This window comes from Tiliqua scincoides, chromosome 3 (assembly GCF_035046505.1).
Source record: "Tiliqua scincoides isolate rTilSci1 chromosome 3, rTilSci1.hap2, whole genome shotgun sequence".
In the NCBI taxonomy this organism is placed as follows: Eukaryota; Metazoa; Chordata; class Lepidosauria; order Squamata; family Scincidae; genus Tiliqua; species Tiliqua scincoides.
Window position 1 is genome coordinate 163,753,019 of NC_089823.1, and position 20,912 is coordinate 163,773,930.

The window sequence follows — 20,912 nt, forward strand, 5'->3', positions numbered from 1 at the left end:
CTCCATCTCAGTGTGCCTCTCGACGAGGGGAGGGAGGCGAGGAGCGGAGTGCAGGCTGAGCCAGGCGAGCTCACGAGCTCTGCGAGGTGTGCTGCATGTTCCGGTGCGAGGGTCTGGGCGGCGCCTCCTCACGGGCGGCGCGGCCTGGCATCTTCCTCTCGCCCCCCTCCCAGCAGGGGCAGGAGGGCAGCAGCGCTAGTCTCCAGGGGCCCCTAGTCTATAGACTCTATAGACTAGACTCTAGTCTAGTCACTAGAGTCTAGTGACTCAACACGAGGCAAAATGAGTCGATCACGGAGCCTTTAGTCTAGTGACTAGACTAAGGGCTCCGCAATCGACTCATTTTGCCTCGGGATCGACCAGTAGATCGCGAGCGACGTTTTGAGCTCCACTGCTATAGGTGTTTACAGCTATAGGGAAAATATTCACAAACAAATTATTAAAGCCTAAATAGAAGTTTAATAGAGGATGCTCACATGTTTAAAACCAAAAAGCATTTCTCTGGTCTCTGTCTGCAAATTGCAAGCTGGCTGTTAAAAATAGTCTCAAGGAATGTCTCTTTGGCAAACTGTCTGGCATCCAGTTAGCAGAATGAACAGGAGGCAAATTCCACCTTCAGGTTTGCTTTTAAACAGAGAACTCATGGAAGGGAATTTGCAGTTTAAACCTTTTATTCTATTAGTTCCCTTTTAAACCAAAATACAGTCTTGAATGCATATATTAAAGACTGGGAGGGGCTAATATACCAAAGTTTCATGTCAAAGAGATTACAATGCTTGTTTACTTAATAATTGTTGCTTAAAAGTGTAAATTAATGTTAGTGGGAATATGTAGTAGTTTAAAGTGAGTTTTAGCTGTTAGAATGGTTTGAAAGTTAATAATAGCATAGAAATACACAGAAAGGTGAAAAAGCTATTACGTTTTACTGTTAAAGAGACTAAAGCCTCAAGTCTGAAAATGTAACTCAGAAAAGCTATTCCCAGCCAAAAATCAAAAGGGTCTGACAGGGAGACTCTGGAATGTGGTATAAAGTTACTCCTCAAAGATAAGACTCTTGTCTTGGGCAAAAGCATTCCTAACCCTGTATCTCCTCTGTAGACTCCAAGTTCTGCTTCATATTTTTAATGTGAACAAGGGAGTAAGCATCCCAGAGACTTTTTAGCAGCAGCACACAGGAAAGCAAGAAAAAATAACTTCTCAGACAGTTTGGTTACAATATGCGAGCAGAGGCAGGGACTTGCAACATTAAAGCGAGGGAAAAGTTATCTGTCTTGGCACCAAGAAGTAGGAAAATTGAAAAGTTATACACAAGTTTGAAACACTTGATGGGGATGTCTTAGCATATGCAACTTTTTATCTTGTTTGGCAGATGGAAATAGAATTTTCTAATACAAACACCTGCAGAGACTGCTAGAAAAGGAACAAGATAATAAAGTTGTCTATGGGAAAGTCCCCTGATTAAGCCAAAACATCACGAGAGCCTCTGTTTGAGCTGAAAGCTGACAGAAGGGGCTGGATTTAGTTAAAATGAATGAGAAAGGTCTCTTAAAATCCTTTTTACAATAAGAGGTTGGTTTTCCTGTATTAAATAAATATAATTACACCACTATACATCACTAAACATCCCTTAAGGTACACATATGGGATCACAACTAGAGAGGACTTGGTTTAAACAATGTTGGCACAGAGCCCCACGGTGTCTGCAAGAAGGAATGTTAGAGATAACACTGGTGGCTCTTGCCAAGGTCAAAGGTAAGCACAAGACATACCAAAAAGCCAGTTCTGTAATAAATGAGTAAACAGTGCCACCTAGTGGTCGTTGGAATCTTTAAAAAAATATGTCTCAATGTACATTTTTGCCTTTTTTGGAACCTGTAACTTGAAACCAACCAATCAAATGCTTGTAAAGTTATCTCTAGCTAATCCTGAGAAAGCCCCATCTCTGATGTCAGACCCCAGCCAATGAGAAGTGTAAGACTCCTCAAACAAATGAGCCAGAATAGAATATAAGCAGGAGGGTCAGACTGGGAAAATTGCTCTCTTCGGACAAGGAATCCCTGAGAAGCCCCTTGCTGGCAACAAAATAAAGCTTGCAGACAATCACCACTCTTGCCTACTGAGTTTGCTTTTGAACTTTGCTTTTGACCTTGCAACACTAGGGTGAGTCACAGACAGGAAGGGTGGCACCTGGCATGAGTGACTTGTGCAGGAAGCTGTCCCCTTTAGTGCCAACTGACTTGCTCCCTTTGCCTCCTTGGACTTGTGCCAGCTAAAGAGGTGGTGTCAGTCCAAGGAAATCCAATGGCAGTTGAGTGGCTTATGGAGGAGTAAGGGAAAATATTTCCCATTCCCCTCCCAAGCCTCCTGATTGCCCCCCCCCCCAGCATGCAGTGTAGCCTGTTTTGGCATGCTTGCATACTGTAGTGGGGAAAACCATAGGATTGGGCTATGAATGAAGTAATGTCTGATGCCCAGTGTGTGGATAGTTTTTACCAACATTCTCCTTGAGTGTTGTTAATGATATTGAGTGGTAAGTGGGCTTTTTCTTTTCACTCTGTGATTTGATGGTATTATGTGGGCTTTATGTGTTTTTAATTTATCATGATCATGTTCACTTTTATTTTGTAAATGTATTTATATAAGTAAAAAAAAAATCCTAGCTGCTTCTCTGGAAAAAAGAATCTATAGAAACAGTATAGAAGAAATGATATTTTGATGTGTTTAAATAGTTAAGAGAGATTTCTTTACCTTCCAATATTCTGATATGGGAGCAATCATTCAAAGCTGATAGAATGCTGTCACTAACAACAGCAACATTCTATGTCTTTGGGAAAGACCTGATACTCAGAAAACACCAACCACTATCAGATAGATTGTGACTAACTACAGTAATAATAAATAAATAATCAGAATCTTCATAAGATCCCTTGGAATTCCATGTCCACTAATTTGTTCCATATCATTCAAACCCATTTCCAGAAGCTATTGATTTTTCTCACAGTTCCAAAATACATAGGCTTGAGCTTTTTGCTTCTTTTGTCTCCTCTTTTATGTAAAGGTTATCCAATGAAGAATTGCTATGTATGTTAAATATAAAACATCTTGTTGGTTATTTGCAGTTTATTTCAGAGAAAATTAATATTCTGTTTTTACTATACTTTTAGCAGAAATTTGTTTAAAAGCTGGAAGTCATAAAATTTATCATTTTATGAGTGTTTATTTTATTTACAGCAATATAATACATGCTTACTCAGAAGTAAGCCCCATTGAGTTCAGAGACACTCAGATATATACGCATTGGATTTACAGCCTTAATTAATTTTATTTCCTTTCTGTTTTATGTTTTAAAAAGAAATACTAAAGTGCTTCATGACACAGAACTTCAAAGAGATAATTCTTTAATACAAAATTTGCTAAAGGTATGGAAACAAATAAAAGCTTTACGTAGACAGCAAGGATTTATCAGTACAACTGTAAAGCTGCAGTTTCAAAAGTAAGTACATAAAAATCTTCCATAGTATTTGGTAATTACTTTTAAAATTCTTATAGAATGGTTATTGTGACAACTGGTACAAACATTTGAAACTATTATAGAAAACCTAATATATTACTTATAAGAAACAGTGGTTTAACATATATTAATGTGTTGAAATTATTTAAAATGAACAAATGAAACGAATGGATTAGAAGGATTTATAAATGTCTTTTAGTTTGACTGTCAAAAGATCAAAGTACTTGATTCATTAATTATGCTCTTTTTTCTTACATATAAGGGAATCACAGAGGGTTTGATTCAGATTGGGAATGGCATAGGAGAGGGAGCTTTAAACCATTATCTCAGTTGTGCTCTCATTGTGGATAGGAACCTTCCCCCAAGGCAATTTGCCCTAGGAGGAGACTTCCATTATAGTTACCTGCACCCTTCACATGCATAAACAGCAGGATGAAACTGCATGCTATGATCCAATACATGAGTAAAGGATATGATTTTGTATGCAGGGCTCTTAGCTACTTCCACCATGTTGGCACCCCCTTTCATTCTCTTTGCAGATTTGAATCACAGTATGCAAAAACAGAAAACGGTTTTCAGCTGAAAACCGGAAGTCATGGTTTTTGGCCCTTAGAAGACATGGCCTCCCTGAACCTCAGAAGGGTCTCCGGGCCCAACTGGAGCACAACTCCGATCAGGTTCAGAGGGCTTGACCCCCCACTGAACCCCACGGATTTCCTTATCTGCAGGTTTCCTTGTTTATGGGGGTTTCTGAAATGGAATCCTAGTGGATAATGAGGGCCACCCGGTATAGAGTATTGGGGCTGCCAGAAATGCAATACATGCAATACAGAGAAGAATCACACAACCGAGCCTGTATAGAAGCTTCATTGTTTCCTTTTTACTTTTTGACAAGGCTGGCAAAGAACTCAGCGCCAGGTGAATCAGCCAAAATATCAGAAGAAACTGATAAAGAGATAAGACATGAAAGAGGTGATAGTGATCCTTCAAACAAACTTTCAGCAAGCTGGAAAAAACAGAAGGTTTTAAAATATTTCTAAATAGTAAATGGTTTTGCCACAGTAAAATAAATAAGATCAGTACTGCTGTACATGAAACACTACTAAGAACGAGGGGATAAGCCCCTGCCCTGAAGAGTTTACAATCTAGATATTGGTATAAGGTGAACAACAGATGAAGGGGAAGGAAATGAAGACAGTGGTAAGCAGGGGAAAAATATGTGTTTTAATTACAGAATTTTGACATTTTAGTTACATTTTAGTAGAAATTGGTACTAAGGGGTGCGATGGGGATGCAGAGTAATTGATGTTTACAGGAATATAGTGCTTATGAATACTGTATTGTTGTTGTAAATTTAGATTTAGAAAATATTCAATATTTTCATTCTAAGCATATATAGAAGGAGTGGTATCTAGGGGTGCAATCCTGAGGCGCCCTTGGGCCAGCGCAAGTCCCTTGCCCCAGCTCAGTAGGGTTTCAAATGTGCCATAAGGTACACTGGTTTCCTCGAGAGTCGGCTGGGCTGGCGCATGGATGCACACCGGCCCACAGAGGCTGTATCCAACCTCTGTGCCAACTTGTGGAGGGAGCCTTGCTTTGGCTGAGGTTGGCCAATGCAAGACTCTGGGGAGGGCAGGGAGGAGGTGGGAGGGAGGCATTCCGGGCGAGCGGAGGGCAGGTGGGTGTGCAGGGAATGGGATACGGGGCTGGGATCTGGCTGTTATGCTGGATCCTTACTCCCGTTCCTGAACAGTGTGGAGTAGCTTCAAGCCACTCCACTTTCGTTGGACTTGCGCCACCTCAGGAGGTGGCGCAAGTCCAAGGAGACCCATTGGGGCTGCAGTGTCTTACCAAGGGGTAAGGGGAAGAGTTTCTCCTTACCTCTGACTGAGCCACTTTGGGGCTCTATCTTGTGCTGGATACAGCGCTGGCCTCCTGGCCTGCCTATTCCAGCGCAAGATAGGATTGCGCTTTTAATCATTTATGTGGAGGTGCTCTGTGGCAACAAGCTTTTTCCATTAATGGAAGGATAGTTGCGCTTACCAAGGACCTATTCCACTGGTGGAAAGACCCCTTGCAAGAATGCACCTCTTATTTCATGAACAGACAAAACTTGTTTCTACAAAGTGCCTCCATGGAAATAGATACAATTCAGGATTTGTATAACTAATACAGTTGCAGAAATTGTGATATGTTTGAAGTGCTTGAGGTGCAGTACAAATTAATACAGTACTGATTTCCAGGGATGCTTGGATTCTCACACCTTTCTAAGTTCAACAAACCATGAAGGGATAAACAAACCTAAATTCATACCACATCTTACCTTCGTGACAGAAATAACAGCAGCAAACATGTGTCCCCTGTGAGTTGTAGTTTTCTTCCTTACTTTTGCAAAGTATCTGCTGTTATATTGTATTTCTTGATTAAGGCAGGATCATTAAAAAAGTTAATTAACTTGATAGTGTCCTTTAATGTTTAGGCAATAAGGTAAATAATACTGAAAGAGTTTAAGATTTGATTTAGATATATACATATTCAGAACGTTTAATTCAAAATGTTAGAAGCATTTAAAATGTTTGTTGTACTGTTGTGTAATAATCGACATATGCTTCATTTTACTAGTGTAGCTGACATCTAGTAGCTCTAGAAACATTGGAAATTTCATTAAATAATTACAAGTGTTTGGTCTGTATCCCTGTATGTTTAGAGATGAACAAAAGCGAAGAGAAAAAATCCAAATGCAGAAGTACTTGATTAAAATATATTACAACAATAAATTGGTCTGCTGTACTTCAGAAGCTCCTCTTCAGTATGATTTTAAAGTAATATTCCAGCAAATTTTTAGAATTCAAGTATTAAACTGGCCTGAATCTCTCCGATTAGAGGTATGACCATTGCAACGGCATGTACAGGTTAGCACAGCAATGGGCTATCATTGGAGCCTAATACAGTATTTTTTTTACGAAGCACTAATTTGGATGAGAACTCATTTGTAACTTGGTGGTAATCCTGTTTTCTTTTATGAGCAGTCAGTTATACTTAGATTCTCTTCATTATGAAATTATAGTGTACAGGTATTCCACGGTATCTGTGAATCTGTGGTTCCCTTCTGCCCACACATCCCCCACGAGGCAGGGGTGCGCAGAGACCGCAGGGAGATCAAGTTCATATCTGTGTATATGTGAGGGGCAGGGAGGAACATATCCCTCTCAGATACTGGGGGATGCCATGAATACAAGGCATGATTTTGCAATGTGCCCCATAATGTGTGCGACTGTGTAACAAGTCTTCTTTGTTGTATGCATCATTTGTGTTTGTTCACAGGTAGCTGAGCCCAGTTGTGACTCCCTTCCGGTATGTTCAGAAAGTATGCAGTGCACACATTAATTTTATAAAAATAGATCAGTTGTCCTGTTAGCACAATATTTTCCTGTACCAATGGAGTTGATAAATAGTAGATGGGCAACCCAATCCTGAGCTGCCCGGGGCGTCCAGCCTCAGTGGCACCGAGAACGGCTGCCGCTGGATCCTGCATGTCCCAGGCTACTGCAGGAGGCACCTCAGGAGTAGGGGACTTTTGTCCCCTTCCCCTGGGTAAGGTAAGCAGCCCCGCAATGGGGCTACTCACTTTACCGATGACCAAAAGGGGGCCGAGCCCTCCATGAGTGCCTTGGATCCTGCAGAGCGGAGCTTCATGAACCTGCCTCCCTCCCTCCCCTGGCACACTTCCAGCCCACCCCCCTCTCCATGTCACACCTCCCCCCTGGCCTCCCCCCTCCCCAGAACGCCTCCTCCCCACCCCCGCCCCCGCTTACTGTGCCACGGCTTGGCGATCCAGGTTAGCGCCAGCTAACCACTACATATATTGGTTCATTTTGCACCTAGCTACATGTTTATATTTTAATACTATTAACTTTAAGTGTAATTAACTTATTAATCTTAGGTGGTTCTGGTATTTAACAGAGGTTCTCAAACAGGGGCTTCGCAATGCCCCAACCTGAGGAGCTCTGTCTTTGCCTCTTTAAGGGGTAGGAAGGGGGGAGTGCAGCAATGCGATCCCCAGGATCGTGCCACTGCAAGGGGTGACATGGGCTTTGTTTCAGGGCACCCTGAGCCTAGGAAAACTAAAAATAAAGATTGCAACCCACTTCTGGTTTCGTAATTAAAAACCGGAAGTGTGTCGCGATCTTTATTTTTAGATTTTCCTACGGAGCCCTGCAGAGGCTTGCTGGAGAGTTTGGAACTGCTGGTATATAATATTGAAGATTGATTGCATCTTCTTTACTTCTCTTGCTGTGGATAACTTGTTTGGAGAATTTTCCTTTGAGCGTCCTTTTTTAACAAAGCACAATTTTATTTCCTTTTAGGTTTTTGAATCAAGTAAAAAGACAATTTTGTTGACCAAAGTGTACCTACCTCTTCCTAGTAGCTTTTTATTGAAAAGCAAAGATGTTTTGGATAAGGCAGAATTTAGCTGTGAACAGCAAGTTAAGCCTTCAGATGGGGCAGTGGGAAGCAGTAAGTTAATAATAACGTTTACAGTGTATAGCAAGAGAGTAACTGCTGCCTTTTTTTTTAATGGGTAGCATCCACAGTTTATGCTTGTGGATAACTTACAGCCCAAACTGAACCAACTTTACAGTGCCAATGCAGCTGCAGTACAGCCCCGAGGTAGGGGAACAAGAGTTCCCTTACCTTGAAGAGTCTTCCATGACTGTCCCCACACTGCAGGATGCAGCGTGTGCTCCACTGACATAGCTGCACCATTGTTGGAAAGTTAGTAAGGATTGGTCCGTTAGTTTCCCTCCCTCCAGAAGCCCCATGAGCCCCCGAAAAGCTGCTACTGAGAGTCAGGGAGTCTCAGAAGTAGCACGGGATGCAGTGCAGGTTGGGGAGGGAACTACAGAAGGAAAAGGAATAAAATGAAGCTTCAAGGGGCACTGTGGGTGTAAACTGTGAATGCTAGGCTACCCCAAATTTTTAACCCACACTTCTATAAAATGTTTTGCACTGTATTTAAACTTGCATGACAATACTAGTGAATGGGATCTTCTCTGTTCCATACTGCCCACCATATTTCAAAATACATTTTACTATTGCCATTGGTTTGCCTCTAACATTGTTGTTCTAAAGATTTTCATTGATACAGCAGTAATCAGTGTGCTGCACTCTGAGTACTTTTTTCTAGTACAAGAAATCCTCAGATTGGGCCATAAATCATACATATGGCTGTTATCAATCCACACCAGACAAAAGAAGTAGGGATTTCAAGACATTAAGGGACATTAGGGATTTCAAGTCTTGGTTAAGTGCCCTGCTTGTGAGTGTCTGTGTACGTATGTATGAAGCCTTATCCATTATGGCATAAACATTGTCTGGCAATGAACAAGCTACATAGCATTTCAAATGTAATTTCTGGCTATTTTTATAAAAGTGCTTAGTTTGGTTGCGTTTGTGTTACAGATGTTTTGTTTTTTCTTGATGAGAATAAAAGAGAAGAACTTTGCCTTCTGACGTCAGGAAAACTACTGTATTCTTTATTTTGGGCAACTGATGACAGAGGCATTCCTTTAGCACCCACAGTTCAGTCTGCAAACTTTGCCTGCAACAAGTAATAAAGTTTTTTGTTAGATAACACTGTTAGTTATTTGTTAAATAGAATTTCATGTTTGGATTTTGAACTAATATTGGTAATTTAATTTATGACCTGATATTGCTGAAGTTATCTGTATATGTGTAGGCCACAATTTGCTATAGTCATTTGACCTTTTGTTTAGCTTTACTTTAACCGTGTTTTGAGATGAGGCTGAAGCTGATGATGTCTTCAAATGTTTGTCAAGCTGATTAACTCAAATTTTAATGGTGTACATTTGAACATTGTAATGAGAATCTTTCCCCCTTTAATACTAAGCTTGTATGTGTTTGTTTTTTGTGTGTGTGCGCGCCAAGGAATGTCAATGCAGGAAAAGGAACTGGAATTTGGTGGCATTCTGACCTGCAGAAACTTATTGCTTGGGCTAAAGAAGTCAACATTGACCCAAATGATCCTAACTACTCAGATTTGATTGAGTTAATTATGGTAATAATAATAAGTTTTAGTAACAAGCCATCAAGCCTGCTTTTAGGAGAAACTGTATCTGAAACTAAAGAATTGAATCATCTATTGAAAAAACTGACTTTAGGACTGTCAGGTACAAGTGGAGTTCAAAAACAGCTAAGGGCCCACTCCTGTGCGCCTGCTGCTCTGTTGGAACTTGTACTCCAGCAGTGCAGAATGCTTGAAAGCAGTAGCAAAAGGAGATCCACTATTCCATGCAGCTGGTCTGCTGCCGCAAGTGGCAAGCAGCCAGGCACTAGCAGCCTGCAAAGAAGTCCTAGAACTGGTAAATCAGGGTGGGCAGAGGGTGGGTAGTGGACAGAATGAACAGGAGGGGGTGGGATAAGGTGGAGACTGGAATGGGGAGGGATGCGTATTGAGGCCAGAAAGAGGGTGATATTGATGGCAGCAGTGCTGCTGATATCCTGTCCTCCTTCCTGGCCTTGATCTGCCTTTCCTGGTCCCCTTGAATTTGCACTAACAAGATCGCTGGTGCAGGTCTGAGTAGACCCATTGCAGCATCTGAGGCTTAACCCCAAACAAGGGAACAAATGTTCCCTTACCTGCAGGAGACCTCTGGGACTACTCCCATTCCGCAGGATGAAGCACATGCTCCATTGGTGCAGCTGCATCTGTGGTGGGAAGTTGGATTGAGATTTGTGTCTCCCTCCTTTCCCCTCCTTTCCTCCCTGTAAATATTGTCATGTCTCAACCCAGCATCCATTAGATTCCCTCCTTATGTTGCTCTCCTTATTCTCATTTCTTGTGTTTTTCACATGTATCTCTTTGAGCTTCTTGGGCACTCTAGCCTCTCTGCTCGCAGCCCCAGTATATAATCTGTGAAACCACCTCAGCAAATATGGATCGGTAACGTGGCCTTTGGCTCCATCTTCCTTCCTTCCAAGCAGCCGACAGGATAGTCTGCTTAGTGATTGGTTTCCCCCTCCATATTCTCTCTAAGTATGTGTATCTCTGGTTTAAGTCTAGGATTCTCTAGATCTATTTTTTAATTTATTAAGGTGGGAGCTGGGAGATCAGGCCCAGGTGATCCACACATGATTCCCCTTAACCAACACTGCTGCTACTCAAATTCTTGGGATGTCCAGCAGTGTAGTGGCACCTGTAGCATTGGTTAAGAGTAACTATTCACATCTACTCAGAGGTAAGTCCCATTTATTTCAATGGGACTTGCTCCCAAGTAAATGTATGCAGTACAGGATTGCTGCTTTGTTGTAATTAACTAACCTACATATTCCAACTTAAAAATTTTCATTCTCTAATAGTTTGCAAAATCCCAGGAGCAAAGTGATTCAAAATACTTTCGTCTTGAACAGCTGCAAGAAGAATTTAACTTTGTTACTGAGGAAGAGATTAAAAATTGTAAACGTTTCCAGCTGTTGCAGCTGAGAAGCTTAGGACAGTTAGGTTTCTACCGTTTTCAACAAATCCCTCTCTATGACAGAGAGATACCAGACACAATCTTCCAGGTATGTCAGGCTAACAAGTACTGACCTACAATCTTGTGCAATGTTTTAATTCTACTTTCCTTTAATTGTGCTCTTGCACTTAGTATGTTCATACAGCGGAAATTGTTTTACTATGAAGTAATGGCTATATACTTTATTCTAGTATCTGTATTCATGTTGAATAATATTATCAAGGTACTCTGAGGATTGGAACTTTTAACATATTTCTGTGTTCTGATGGTAAATCATGTGCTGCCACAAGTATACCGCTGGAATGATTTATACTTGTGCATGCACATGAGAGTGACAGATGTGCCGCAAATTTCAGTTAAAAACGCATAACTGAAAACTACTTTTGCAACAGGAACTAGTGTAAATGGTATGGGTTAGGTGAAAAGTCACTGAAAACTTATTCTGACTGGTGACTTCTGCTTGCCTAAGATGGTGTAGGTTTGAGGAGGGAGGCTACTGGTAGTGCTACTGATGTTGATGACTGAGAAAGCAATGATAACAAAGTTGCCAGAAAGGAAACTGAGAAAGTGGTAAGTGGCAGCTCTGTGAACTCATTTTGTTTCTCTATTTTTAATCTTGTTTTGGAGAAGATTCCCTCTGCCCCACAGGAAGCTGCCAGCATGTTACCCAATTGCTTGTTAGCAGCTAATTCAGTTGCCATTTAATTGCATTTCATAGCTGGCAAATGTCTCAAAACCTCTCTGTGTCTTTTGCAATGAAATGATTGACCATGTTATTTTTAAAACATTTCAAATTATTCTATTAGACCAGTGATTTTCAGCCTTTTTCATCTAATGGCACACTGACAAAGTGCTAAAATAATCAAGGCACACCACCAGATTTTTTTTTTTTAACAATTGACAATGTATCCATGCTGCCATTGGCTCTTCTTAAACACGGTGACAAGATCCAGTGGAGGACAGAGAGCCTATACCTTTAACCAGTGTATAGAATAGGGGATTTTGGCAGGTGTAGCTTTTTAAACCCTTCCATATTCAGCTGCACCTGTCAAAATTCTAAACAGCAGTTAAAGATATAGGCACTCTGTCCTCATTTGGATCTGGCCACCCTGTTAATAAATGACCCTCCCCCAAACTTCTGTGGCACACCTAGAGACCACTTGCGGCACACCAATATGCCAAGGCACACTGGTTGAAAATCACTGTGTTAAACTGTGAGCTTTTTTGGGATAGAGAGCCATTTTATTTTGTGTGTAAACTGCTTTGTAAACTTTTTTTGAAAAGTGGTATATAAATACTGTTAATAATAATAATGAATCAAGACCACGTAGATGCCACATAAATTAAGAGGCGCCTGTACTTCAAATTTTAAGAGTATTTGGCTCTTATGTTTCTAGTATATTTTCTCGTTTCTAGTGAATAATTGCTTTTGATATTCTTAGCCCAAATGCATATTCTGCAAGAATGTGTTTTAAAAGAATGATAATATATACAGGCTTTCCGTTCCTTAGGAGGGAAGTTTGTTCTTGAAAAACCTGTTGTAGGGCAAATTCTTGTTTGAGATGAGATTTGAACTGGAGATTTCCTGGATTACTCTCATAGCCCAATTCTGTGCAGGATTAATTGTGCTATGCAGAAGGGCTGTCGTGTGGAAGGAAGTGTTTGCAACAGAGTTTCACTATGAAGTAATGGCTATACACTTTATTCGAATATCCGACTAACAGATTTTTACTGTCACAAAATGGTTGCTGACAGTGTGTAGAGTGCTCTGTCAGTGGCCATTTTGAAAGTGCTGCCACAAGCGGCAGAAGCACTCCTCATCCATGGACAGACTCCATCCACTGGAGCAGGTAAGGCATTGGCAGGGGCAAGAAAGGGGAGAACAGGACAGGGAGGCGATAGGAAGGGGTGATGTTCCTTTGATTCTGTCACTGGTACTGAGGGATTCAAGGGTTAACCTGGCTAGCAGGCCCTTGGCCAGTACCTATTCTTACTGATCTCTGATGTCACCCCGCCTCCATTTCTAATGAAAAAGTGGAAAGAATAATTGTAGCAACATACATACTGTTTCTAAGTCTTGCTGTAAAGATTTGTGCTTAATTTATGAGTATAACCTAATTCTTATTTCAGGAATATGGAAGCCAATTAGAGAAGGACAAATGGATGACAGATGTGGATCCTATTTCTGCACAAAGGAATTGTTCTGCCAATTTTATTAGAGAGGTATGACACTTTTCATATATTTAATGTTAGAAAATGAATGGCTGCACAACTATTTGTTATCAGTATTTGTATCTCATCTTTCAATATTTTAATCTCATCTTTTCATTTTCAATAAAATTCCCAAGGCAGCTAACAACATGTATAACAATGGGTGGTGGTCCTCCATCCTCCTCCTGGCGCTCGCACTGAGCCAGCACTGAATCAATTCAGAGTGTTGCAGGCTTGTTTTACAATATGTTTGCAACACAGTGCCCTGGGCTGGTGAGGACTCCTTTGGATCAGGCCTTAAGTTGCTTTGAGCTCTGTCTGTATTACAGAATGTTCCTTGACCAAATGTTCCACCAATGTGTGGTGGTCATCATTTTCAATTCATGAAAACAATATTATGTAGAAATATTGTCTATGTAGCTAAAACCATCATGATTTACTTTAAAGTTGCATTTATTAAAACAAATGATTCTTTTACAGATGAGAGAATTGGTTATGAAACGAATTATGACTATTAGGCACAAATTTAATCTATCGGATATTGTGAATGATTATGAAGAAATTATATCTATGAGGTACATAATTAAAATTTAAATTCAGGGTTTTTTTTTCTTAAATTGGTTTGTTAAAGCACACAGGTGAAACTTTTGAAAGTGATTGCTTAGTGGTCTACTGTATTAACATTAAATAATGCTTACATTGCTCAGAGCTAAGAGCCCAATCCTGAACTCGGCGCATTGGCTTACCGCTGGTGCACACTGTCACAAATGTGCCATGAGCACATTTGTGAGCCCTTAGCGCTGGGCTACTGCTGGTGGGAAGCTGGTACTCCGCCACTCAGCAGTCGTCTGGACTGCCAGGCAGCGGAGAGGTGTGTGGAGGCATGGGGTAGGTGGGGAGGAGGCATTCCAGGGTGGGGGGGCATGGAGAGAGGGGGGAGGGGGCGTGGCAGTGGGCAGGGGTGGGCTCCACCAGATCCAGAGCCCCCTGTTGGGCCTCGCGGTCCAACACTTGCTCATGATTCTGTGCCAGCTCAAAGCCTGTCGCAGAATTGAGTAGCCCCATTGGGGGGCTATTTTCCTTACTCAGGGGAAGGGGTTGAATGTCCCCTTCTCCCAAGGAGCTGCCGGCGACTGTCTGGTGTGCTTAGGATACTGTGGCAGCCACTTTGGCGCTGCGGCAGCCCCGGCACTCTGGGCAGTTTAGGATTGGGCTGTAAGTTTGCATAACCCTAGAAAAAATTACAAAACACACAATTTAGTTTACACTTTTCTTATATGAACTTATTTAAATCTAATCTCAACAACTTCATTTTTTTTTTTAGCCAATTGAGTAGTTTAGTTTTCAAGCTGGGTGAACGCAGAAGACATTTGAAACCACAGAGGAAAGAGAGACGGAAGGTTCCAGCTCAGACTGTCTCTGATGGAGATGTTAAACTTCTTCTCAGAATATTGAGAGCATATAATATTCCCGCAAGGAAGGCAACAGCAACTAAGTATGTTGCAACTAAGTATGCTGTAGAAAATCATAGATTGTAAAGGGTGCATGTGGAACAGGCAGGAAGTTGTTTATAGATTTGATAATCTCGTTATACGACTTGAGTCGAATTATCCATTCAGTCATGTCCGACCCTTGGCAATACCAGGAGCCAGGTCTCTCCATGATTTCCAATCTTGTACTGCTTCCTTTAATTGCTTTTTATTTTGGGCAGTGTTTGAATACATCCAGCCAACATGTTCTTTTGCATTCTCATCGTCTTTTGCCACTGATCATTCCGAGCATAACGTCTTTCTCCAATGATGTTGACCGCATGATATGGCTGAAGTAACTAAGCCTAAGTTCCAGTGACATGTCCGGTTTTATACACTGTAGCACTCCTTTATTTATTTTCTTTGCAGTCCATGGGATGTGCATGAGCCTCCTTCAATACCATAGTTAAAAAAAGCAATTTTCATTCTGTCTAACGTTTTCATTGTCCAACTTTCACAATCATATGCAATTATGGGGAACATGATAACCAGTTATACATGCCTTTCAATATGAAGTTTCCTTTAAAGATATTACTGCTAAAATGATGAAACAAATGTAACTGCTACAAATATTTATGTAAATCTGCTGCATTGCCATTCAGGAAGTTGGGTAGATTGGGCTGTAACACTGCAATCATATAAACACTTGCCTGGGAGTACGTTCCATTGAACTCAGTTGGACTTACATCTGTGTAGACATACATAAGATTGCATGTAAAGTCAGCTAAAAGTCACTGGATAGACATATTGCTTGGATTAGGATTTCTATTTACAAGAAAATACTGTGACAGTAAAGCATAATTAGAGGTGTTTGAAAATGGTGTTATTTTACTCAGAAGTAAGCCCATTATGTTCAGTAAGATTTGACCTGTAATCCTATCATACTTGCTGGAAGTAAACATCTCTAAGCATAATTGCTAGTTATTGTAGAGTAAGCATATTATCTCAGGGAGCAAAGTGATGGTGGTGATTGAAATCATAATCATTTGATTATGATAGGGGAACTGGGGTGTTAAAAACACGTCCTTCTCTTCATGTGGAAAATTGAAGGGTATGACTTAGTAATCATAGACAAATACAATAAATAAAATGCAATAAATACATAGTAATCAAGACAAATACAATAATAATGCTGTGTTCACTAATATTGCTGTCTTTGAATTCTGGATCTTGGAATTGTGCAGAAATTGTGCAAACAAGATGGTACTGGCAATGATTGGAGCAGAGCCTTTAGCAATTGGGGGATTGCTTTGGCTGTGATTCCTGGCAAGTTCTGGGGATGGGGATTGGGGCATCAGTGAAGCCTTTTCTGCCTGTATCCTGACCACTATTTTGCCCTCAACATGTCCCTTGGGTCTGTTCAGACTTGTACCAGCGAAATAGCTGGTGCAGATCTGAGTAGACCTATTGGAGGCCATGCAGGCACATAGTAGAGTAAGTAGCTAAATCTTTACTTAACTCTCTGCCCTGTATGGTCTCCAGTTGCCTACAGGATGCAGTGTAGCCTCTGCTGGTTCCACTGTACCTTGCAGACAGCATTTAGTTAAGATTGGACCCTCAGAGCACAATCCTTACTTGCGCTGGAACAGGCAAGCCAGGAGGCTTGCACTGTATACAGTGCAGGATTGTGGCCAGCAGCGGCTTAGCCAGAGGCAAAGGGAAACTTTTCCCCTTACCCCTGGGTAAGGACTACTGGTCACAATGGGTCTCTCAGACTTGTGCCACCTCCTGAGGTGGCACAAGTCCGAGGAGAGTGGAGCAGCTTGAAGCTGCTCTGTTCTCCCTTGGGACGGAGGTTGGGATCCAGCATAACTGCCGGATCCCAGCCCCGCCTCCCTCTCCTCGCCCACTCGCCCCCGGGGCTGCCCATTATTCCCTCCCCCCGCCCAGGAACGCCTCCCTTCCTCCCCCCCCCCCACACCTACCTTCTCCGCTTGTGTCAGCGCAGGCTGGCTGACACAAGCGGCTGAGGGGAAGCCGGAGTGGAGGCTTATGTCAGGAGGCTTATGGAGGCGCTTCTCGAAGTTCCAGCCTGGCTTCCTCTCAAGGAGGCACAAACGTGCTGTAGGGCACTAAAGGTTTGGATTGTGCCCTTAGTTACGTAAAGTATGCAGGCAAGAAAGAAACAGAGTCCTTTAAAATTAGAACTGAAAGGTGAGTTTTCCCCCCAGAATTGGGCTCCAAAATTCATGAATGTCTCAGTTAAATCAGCACACTTGAAGTTGTAGAATGTATTCCACAACTCTCAGAACTGTAGTTTATGTAGGTTAACATTTTAATGTGTAAATTTAAATAGTCAGGAAATTGTGGGGCATGTTAATGAGAGAATCTACCTGAACTATATATGCCATTCTTGTTTAATATCTCAAGGCTTGGAATCGTTCATTCATCATCACTGAATTGCATGTCCCGAAGCAGACATTTGTTTTCAGGAAAGTCAGCCTATTCAGTTGATCCTCTAACTGAGGTAACTATGAAATCACAGTTTTTATGCTCCATTCCAAATTATTATTATATTATTATTATACTTTATTTTTACCCCGCCTTTCTCCCCGAAGGGACTCAAGGTGGCTTACAAAACAAGGTTAAAACACATTAAAAACATAGTTTAAAACAGATAAAAATGACATATTGTAACATATTGTAAAAACAGTAGTCGGATAAAAACTAGTCAGATAAGAGCATAGCACAGCAAATTAAAAAAGGATCAGGCCTGTAAACAGATGTTAAAAAATATTAAGAGCTGTTAAGAGATGTTAAAAAGGCGAGGAGCTCAGAAGGCTTGTCTAAACAGAAGTTTCAAGAGAGGGAGCAGTTCTTAAGTCAAGGGGAAGGGAATTCCATAGTGTTGGTACCACTACTGAGAAGGCCCTATTTCTTACCATCGCCCCACGCACCTCCCTAGGCTGCGGCACTTGTAAAAAGGCCTTCTCTGATGACCTAAGAGGACTGGCTGGATTATATTTCCTTATCTCTTTTATTAGTTACATAGAAACTTAAGAGTAAATTTATAAGTATTTCAGCTGAGGTTTAAAATTTGATAAAATGAAGATGCCATATTTTGTCATCAACTATTTGTTTCTGAATCCTAGTTATTTTGTTTACTTTAAATGTTGTTCAGTGTGTAGATTTGGAGGTTTACATTGTGGAGGAGGATCTGTGCTAGGATCAACTGGCAGGTCTTCAGGTTTGGCCAGGTCAAGGGCACTGTTCAAGGGTCCATGTGTGGCCCAACATAGTTAGACCAGTCCTTGAATCATCAATATTAGTGGCACTGGTAGGGTTCAGTGAACCATCAGGAGGTTGGCAAGGAGCACCGTAGGGGGCCCAATGCAGTGCTTTGTCCCAGAGTCCATAACAACCTGGTGATAGCATTGTTCATTCAATGAGTTTTGCAGCTGTCTTACCAGCCTTATCAAAACATCATTGATATATGTACTTTGGTGAAAGATACTCACTTGGGGGGACTAATGTTGATGGCATAACTATGGTCTTCATTTATTTACTACAAGATGAAGCTTATGCATTTTCTCTTCTAAGATTGTTTTCTATGTTCAAGCATGCAATCCATCTGCACTTGACAAACTTCTGCGCTTGATTCAGCTGATTGTATAAATTGACCCTAAAGCTTGGTTCAGACAATAGTTCGTTAGATCATGAATGAGTAAGAAAGGAATAATTAGCTCATGCATTCCCCCATCTCCTTTCATTCCCCATGTGCGTTGGCTAAATGCAAAGTGCCCTGTTTTGTGAAACTGGCATTTCCCATAATATCTAGGGAATGGGACACTGTGGTTTGAAGGCAACACTTAAATACACAATCAGACTGGTGGTGGTGGTTTGAAGGCAAGTCATAAACCATAGTTTTCCAGGTTGGATATCATGAGAAACTGTGGTTTAGCAAAGTTAAGAAGTTTCCATTAGCTGGGTGCATGAGGGGAAAAAGAAAAAAAGAGGATGAAGTCTGCATCTTTGTTACCAGTTCATCCAGTGAACTGTAGTTTTTTTTGGTTTCTATGGCCTGGAGTAAATGTTTTGTTAAACATCTCCCAATAGAGTGGAATAATGCACTGTAATAATGGACTGTTTGATGTAATACAACAGGTATTGCCAATTCCCTGCACATCTTTTCCTGTGCACAAGGTTTCCTGAGGGCTCTGGGGGATTTCCCCACTGCCAAGACTGGCGTCTCATCTGAGGCCCTGGTTGACCTCTGGAATGGGGAAATGACCAGGGCAGTGGATGAGATTGCTCCGGAGCAACCTCTGCCACGTCGCAGACTTGGAGCGGCTCCTTGGTTCACTGAGGAGCTGCGAATGATGAAGCGGCAGGGCAGGCGTCTAGAGCGACGGTGGCAGAAAACTCGGGATGAATCCGATTGGACACAGAGTAGAACCCATTACAGAGCCTATTCCGTGGCGGTGGTAGCAGCGAAGAGATCGTTCTTCTCTGCTACCATTGCGTCTGCTGACAACCGTCCGGCAGAGCTGTTCCGTGTGATGCGGGGCCTCCTCCATCAGGCCCCCCCAGTAGACCAGGAGGAATACACGGTCAGCCGCTGTGACGTGTTTGCGCAACATTTTGCAGATAAAATCGATCGTATTCGTCACAACTTGGATGCCACATTGACAGTGTCTGACGATGTCCCCTTGGCAACTGCTTGTCCTGTGTTGTGGGATTCTTTTCAGCTTGTGCAGCCTGAGGATGTGGACAGACTCCTTTGGAGTGTGAGGCCATCTGCCTGCCTGCTCGACCCTTGCCCAGCTTTGTTGATAAGAGCTGCCCGGGGTGGGCTGGCTGAGTGGACAGGGAGGGTGGTCAACTCTTCCTTGATGGAGGGGACGTTACCACTCGCTTTGAAACGGGCAGTGGTTCGCCCCCTCCTGAAGAAGCCCTCCCTGGATTCCACTGTGTTGGATAACTACCGGCCAGTCTCCAACATCCCGTTTCTGGGCAAGGTAATTGAGCGGGTGGTGGCGTCCCAACTCCAGAGGGTCTTGGATGAAGCGGATTATCTGGATCCTTTTCAATCTGGCTTCAGGCCGGGCTTTGGGACGGAAACCGCCTTGGTCGCCTTGGTGGATGACCTACGCCGGGGACTGGACAGGGGGAGTGCGTCCCTGTTGGTCCTGCTGGACCTCTCAGCGGCTTTCGATACCATCAACCATGGTATCCTTCTGGGCCGATTGGCCGAGTTGGGAGCTGGAGGCACTGTTTTGCGGTGGTTCCGCTCCTACTTGGAGAGTCGGTCCCAGATGGTGGTGCTGGGGGATGCCTGTTCGACACCCTGGCCCTTGAGATGCGGGGTGCCACAGGGCTCAATTCTGTCCCCCATGCTATTTAACATCTACATGAAACCGCTGGGAGAGGTCATCCGGGGGTTTGGAGTGGGGTGCCTTCAATATGCCGATGACACCCAGCTCTATCTCTCCTTTCCTCCAGACTCCAGGGTGGCGGTTGAGGGCCTGGAGCGCTGTCTGGAGGCAGTGAGGATCTGGATGGGGCTAACAAGCTGAAATTAAATCCGGATAAGACAGAGGCTCTCCTGGTTCGGAAATCCTCGATGCAGGTGCTGGACTATCGGCTTGTGCTGAATGGGGTTGCACTCCCTCTGAAGGAGCAGGTCCGCAGCTTGGGGGTCCACCTGGACTCGCAGCTGCTCCTGGATTCCCAGGTGGCGGCTGTGGCTAGGGGAGCCTTCGCTCAGCTTCGGCTGGTGCGCCAGCTGCGGCCGTACTTGGATCGTGCAGACCTGGCCACGGTGATCCATGCCTCTGTGACATCGAGATTAGATTACTGTAACGCGCTCTATGTGGGGCTGACCTTGAAGACGGTTCGGAAACTGCAACTAGTGCAGAATGCGGCGGCCCGTGTGGTTACTGGAGGTAGGCGGTTCGACTCTGTCAGTCCGCTTCTCCAGCGGCTGCATTGGCTGCCCATTCGTTTCCGGGCCCAATTCAAGGTGCTGGTATTGACCTTTAAAGCCCTATACTGCTCTGGACCAGGGTATCTTAGAGATCGCCTGCTCCCGTACAATCCGGCTCGTCCTCTTAGGTCATCAGAGAAGGCCTTTTTACAAGTGCCGCCGCCTAGGGAGGTACGTGGGGCGGCTGCAAGAAATAGGGC

General features: G+C 42.8%; 1 protein-coding gene across 1 annotated transcript in view; it reads left to right on the forward strand.

Annotated features, from left to right (window-relative positions):
• CC2D2B (coiled-coil and C2 domain containing 2B) overlaps positions 1 to 20,912 on the forward strand; it is a 51,781-nt gene that overhangs the window by 17,399 nt on the left and 13,470 nt on the right. The window contains exons 9-20 of the mRNA XM_066621425.1: positions 3,353 to 3,493; positions 4,407 to 4,464; positions 5,752 to 5,873; positions 6,219 to 6,396; positions 7,879 to 8,029; positions 8,975 to 9,093; positions 9,423 to 9,590; positions 10,892 to 11,095; positions 13,177 to 13,269; positions 13,738 to 13,832; positions 14,582 to 14,752; positions 17,157 to 17,253. Coding sequence (XP_066477522.1) covers positions 3,353 to 3,493; positions 4,407 to 4,464; positions 5,752 to 5,873; positions 6,219 to 6,396; positions 7,879 to 8,029; positions 8,975 to 9,093; positions 9,423 to 9,590; positions 10,892 to 11,095; positions 13,177 to 13,269; positions 13,738 to 13,832; positions 14,582 to 14,752; positions 17,157 to 17,253 — 1,597 coding nt within the window. The remainder of the gene's footprint in view (positions 1 to 3,352; positions 3,494 to 4,406; positions 4,465 to 5,751; positions 5,874 to 6,218; positions 6,397 to 7,878; positions 8,030 to 8,974; positions 9,094 to 9,422; positions 9,591 to 10,891; positions 11,096 to 13,176; positions 13,270 to 13,737; positions 13,833 to 14,581; positions 14,753 to 17,156; positions 17,254 to 20,912) is intronic.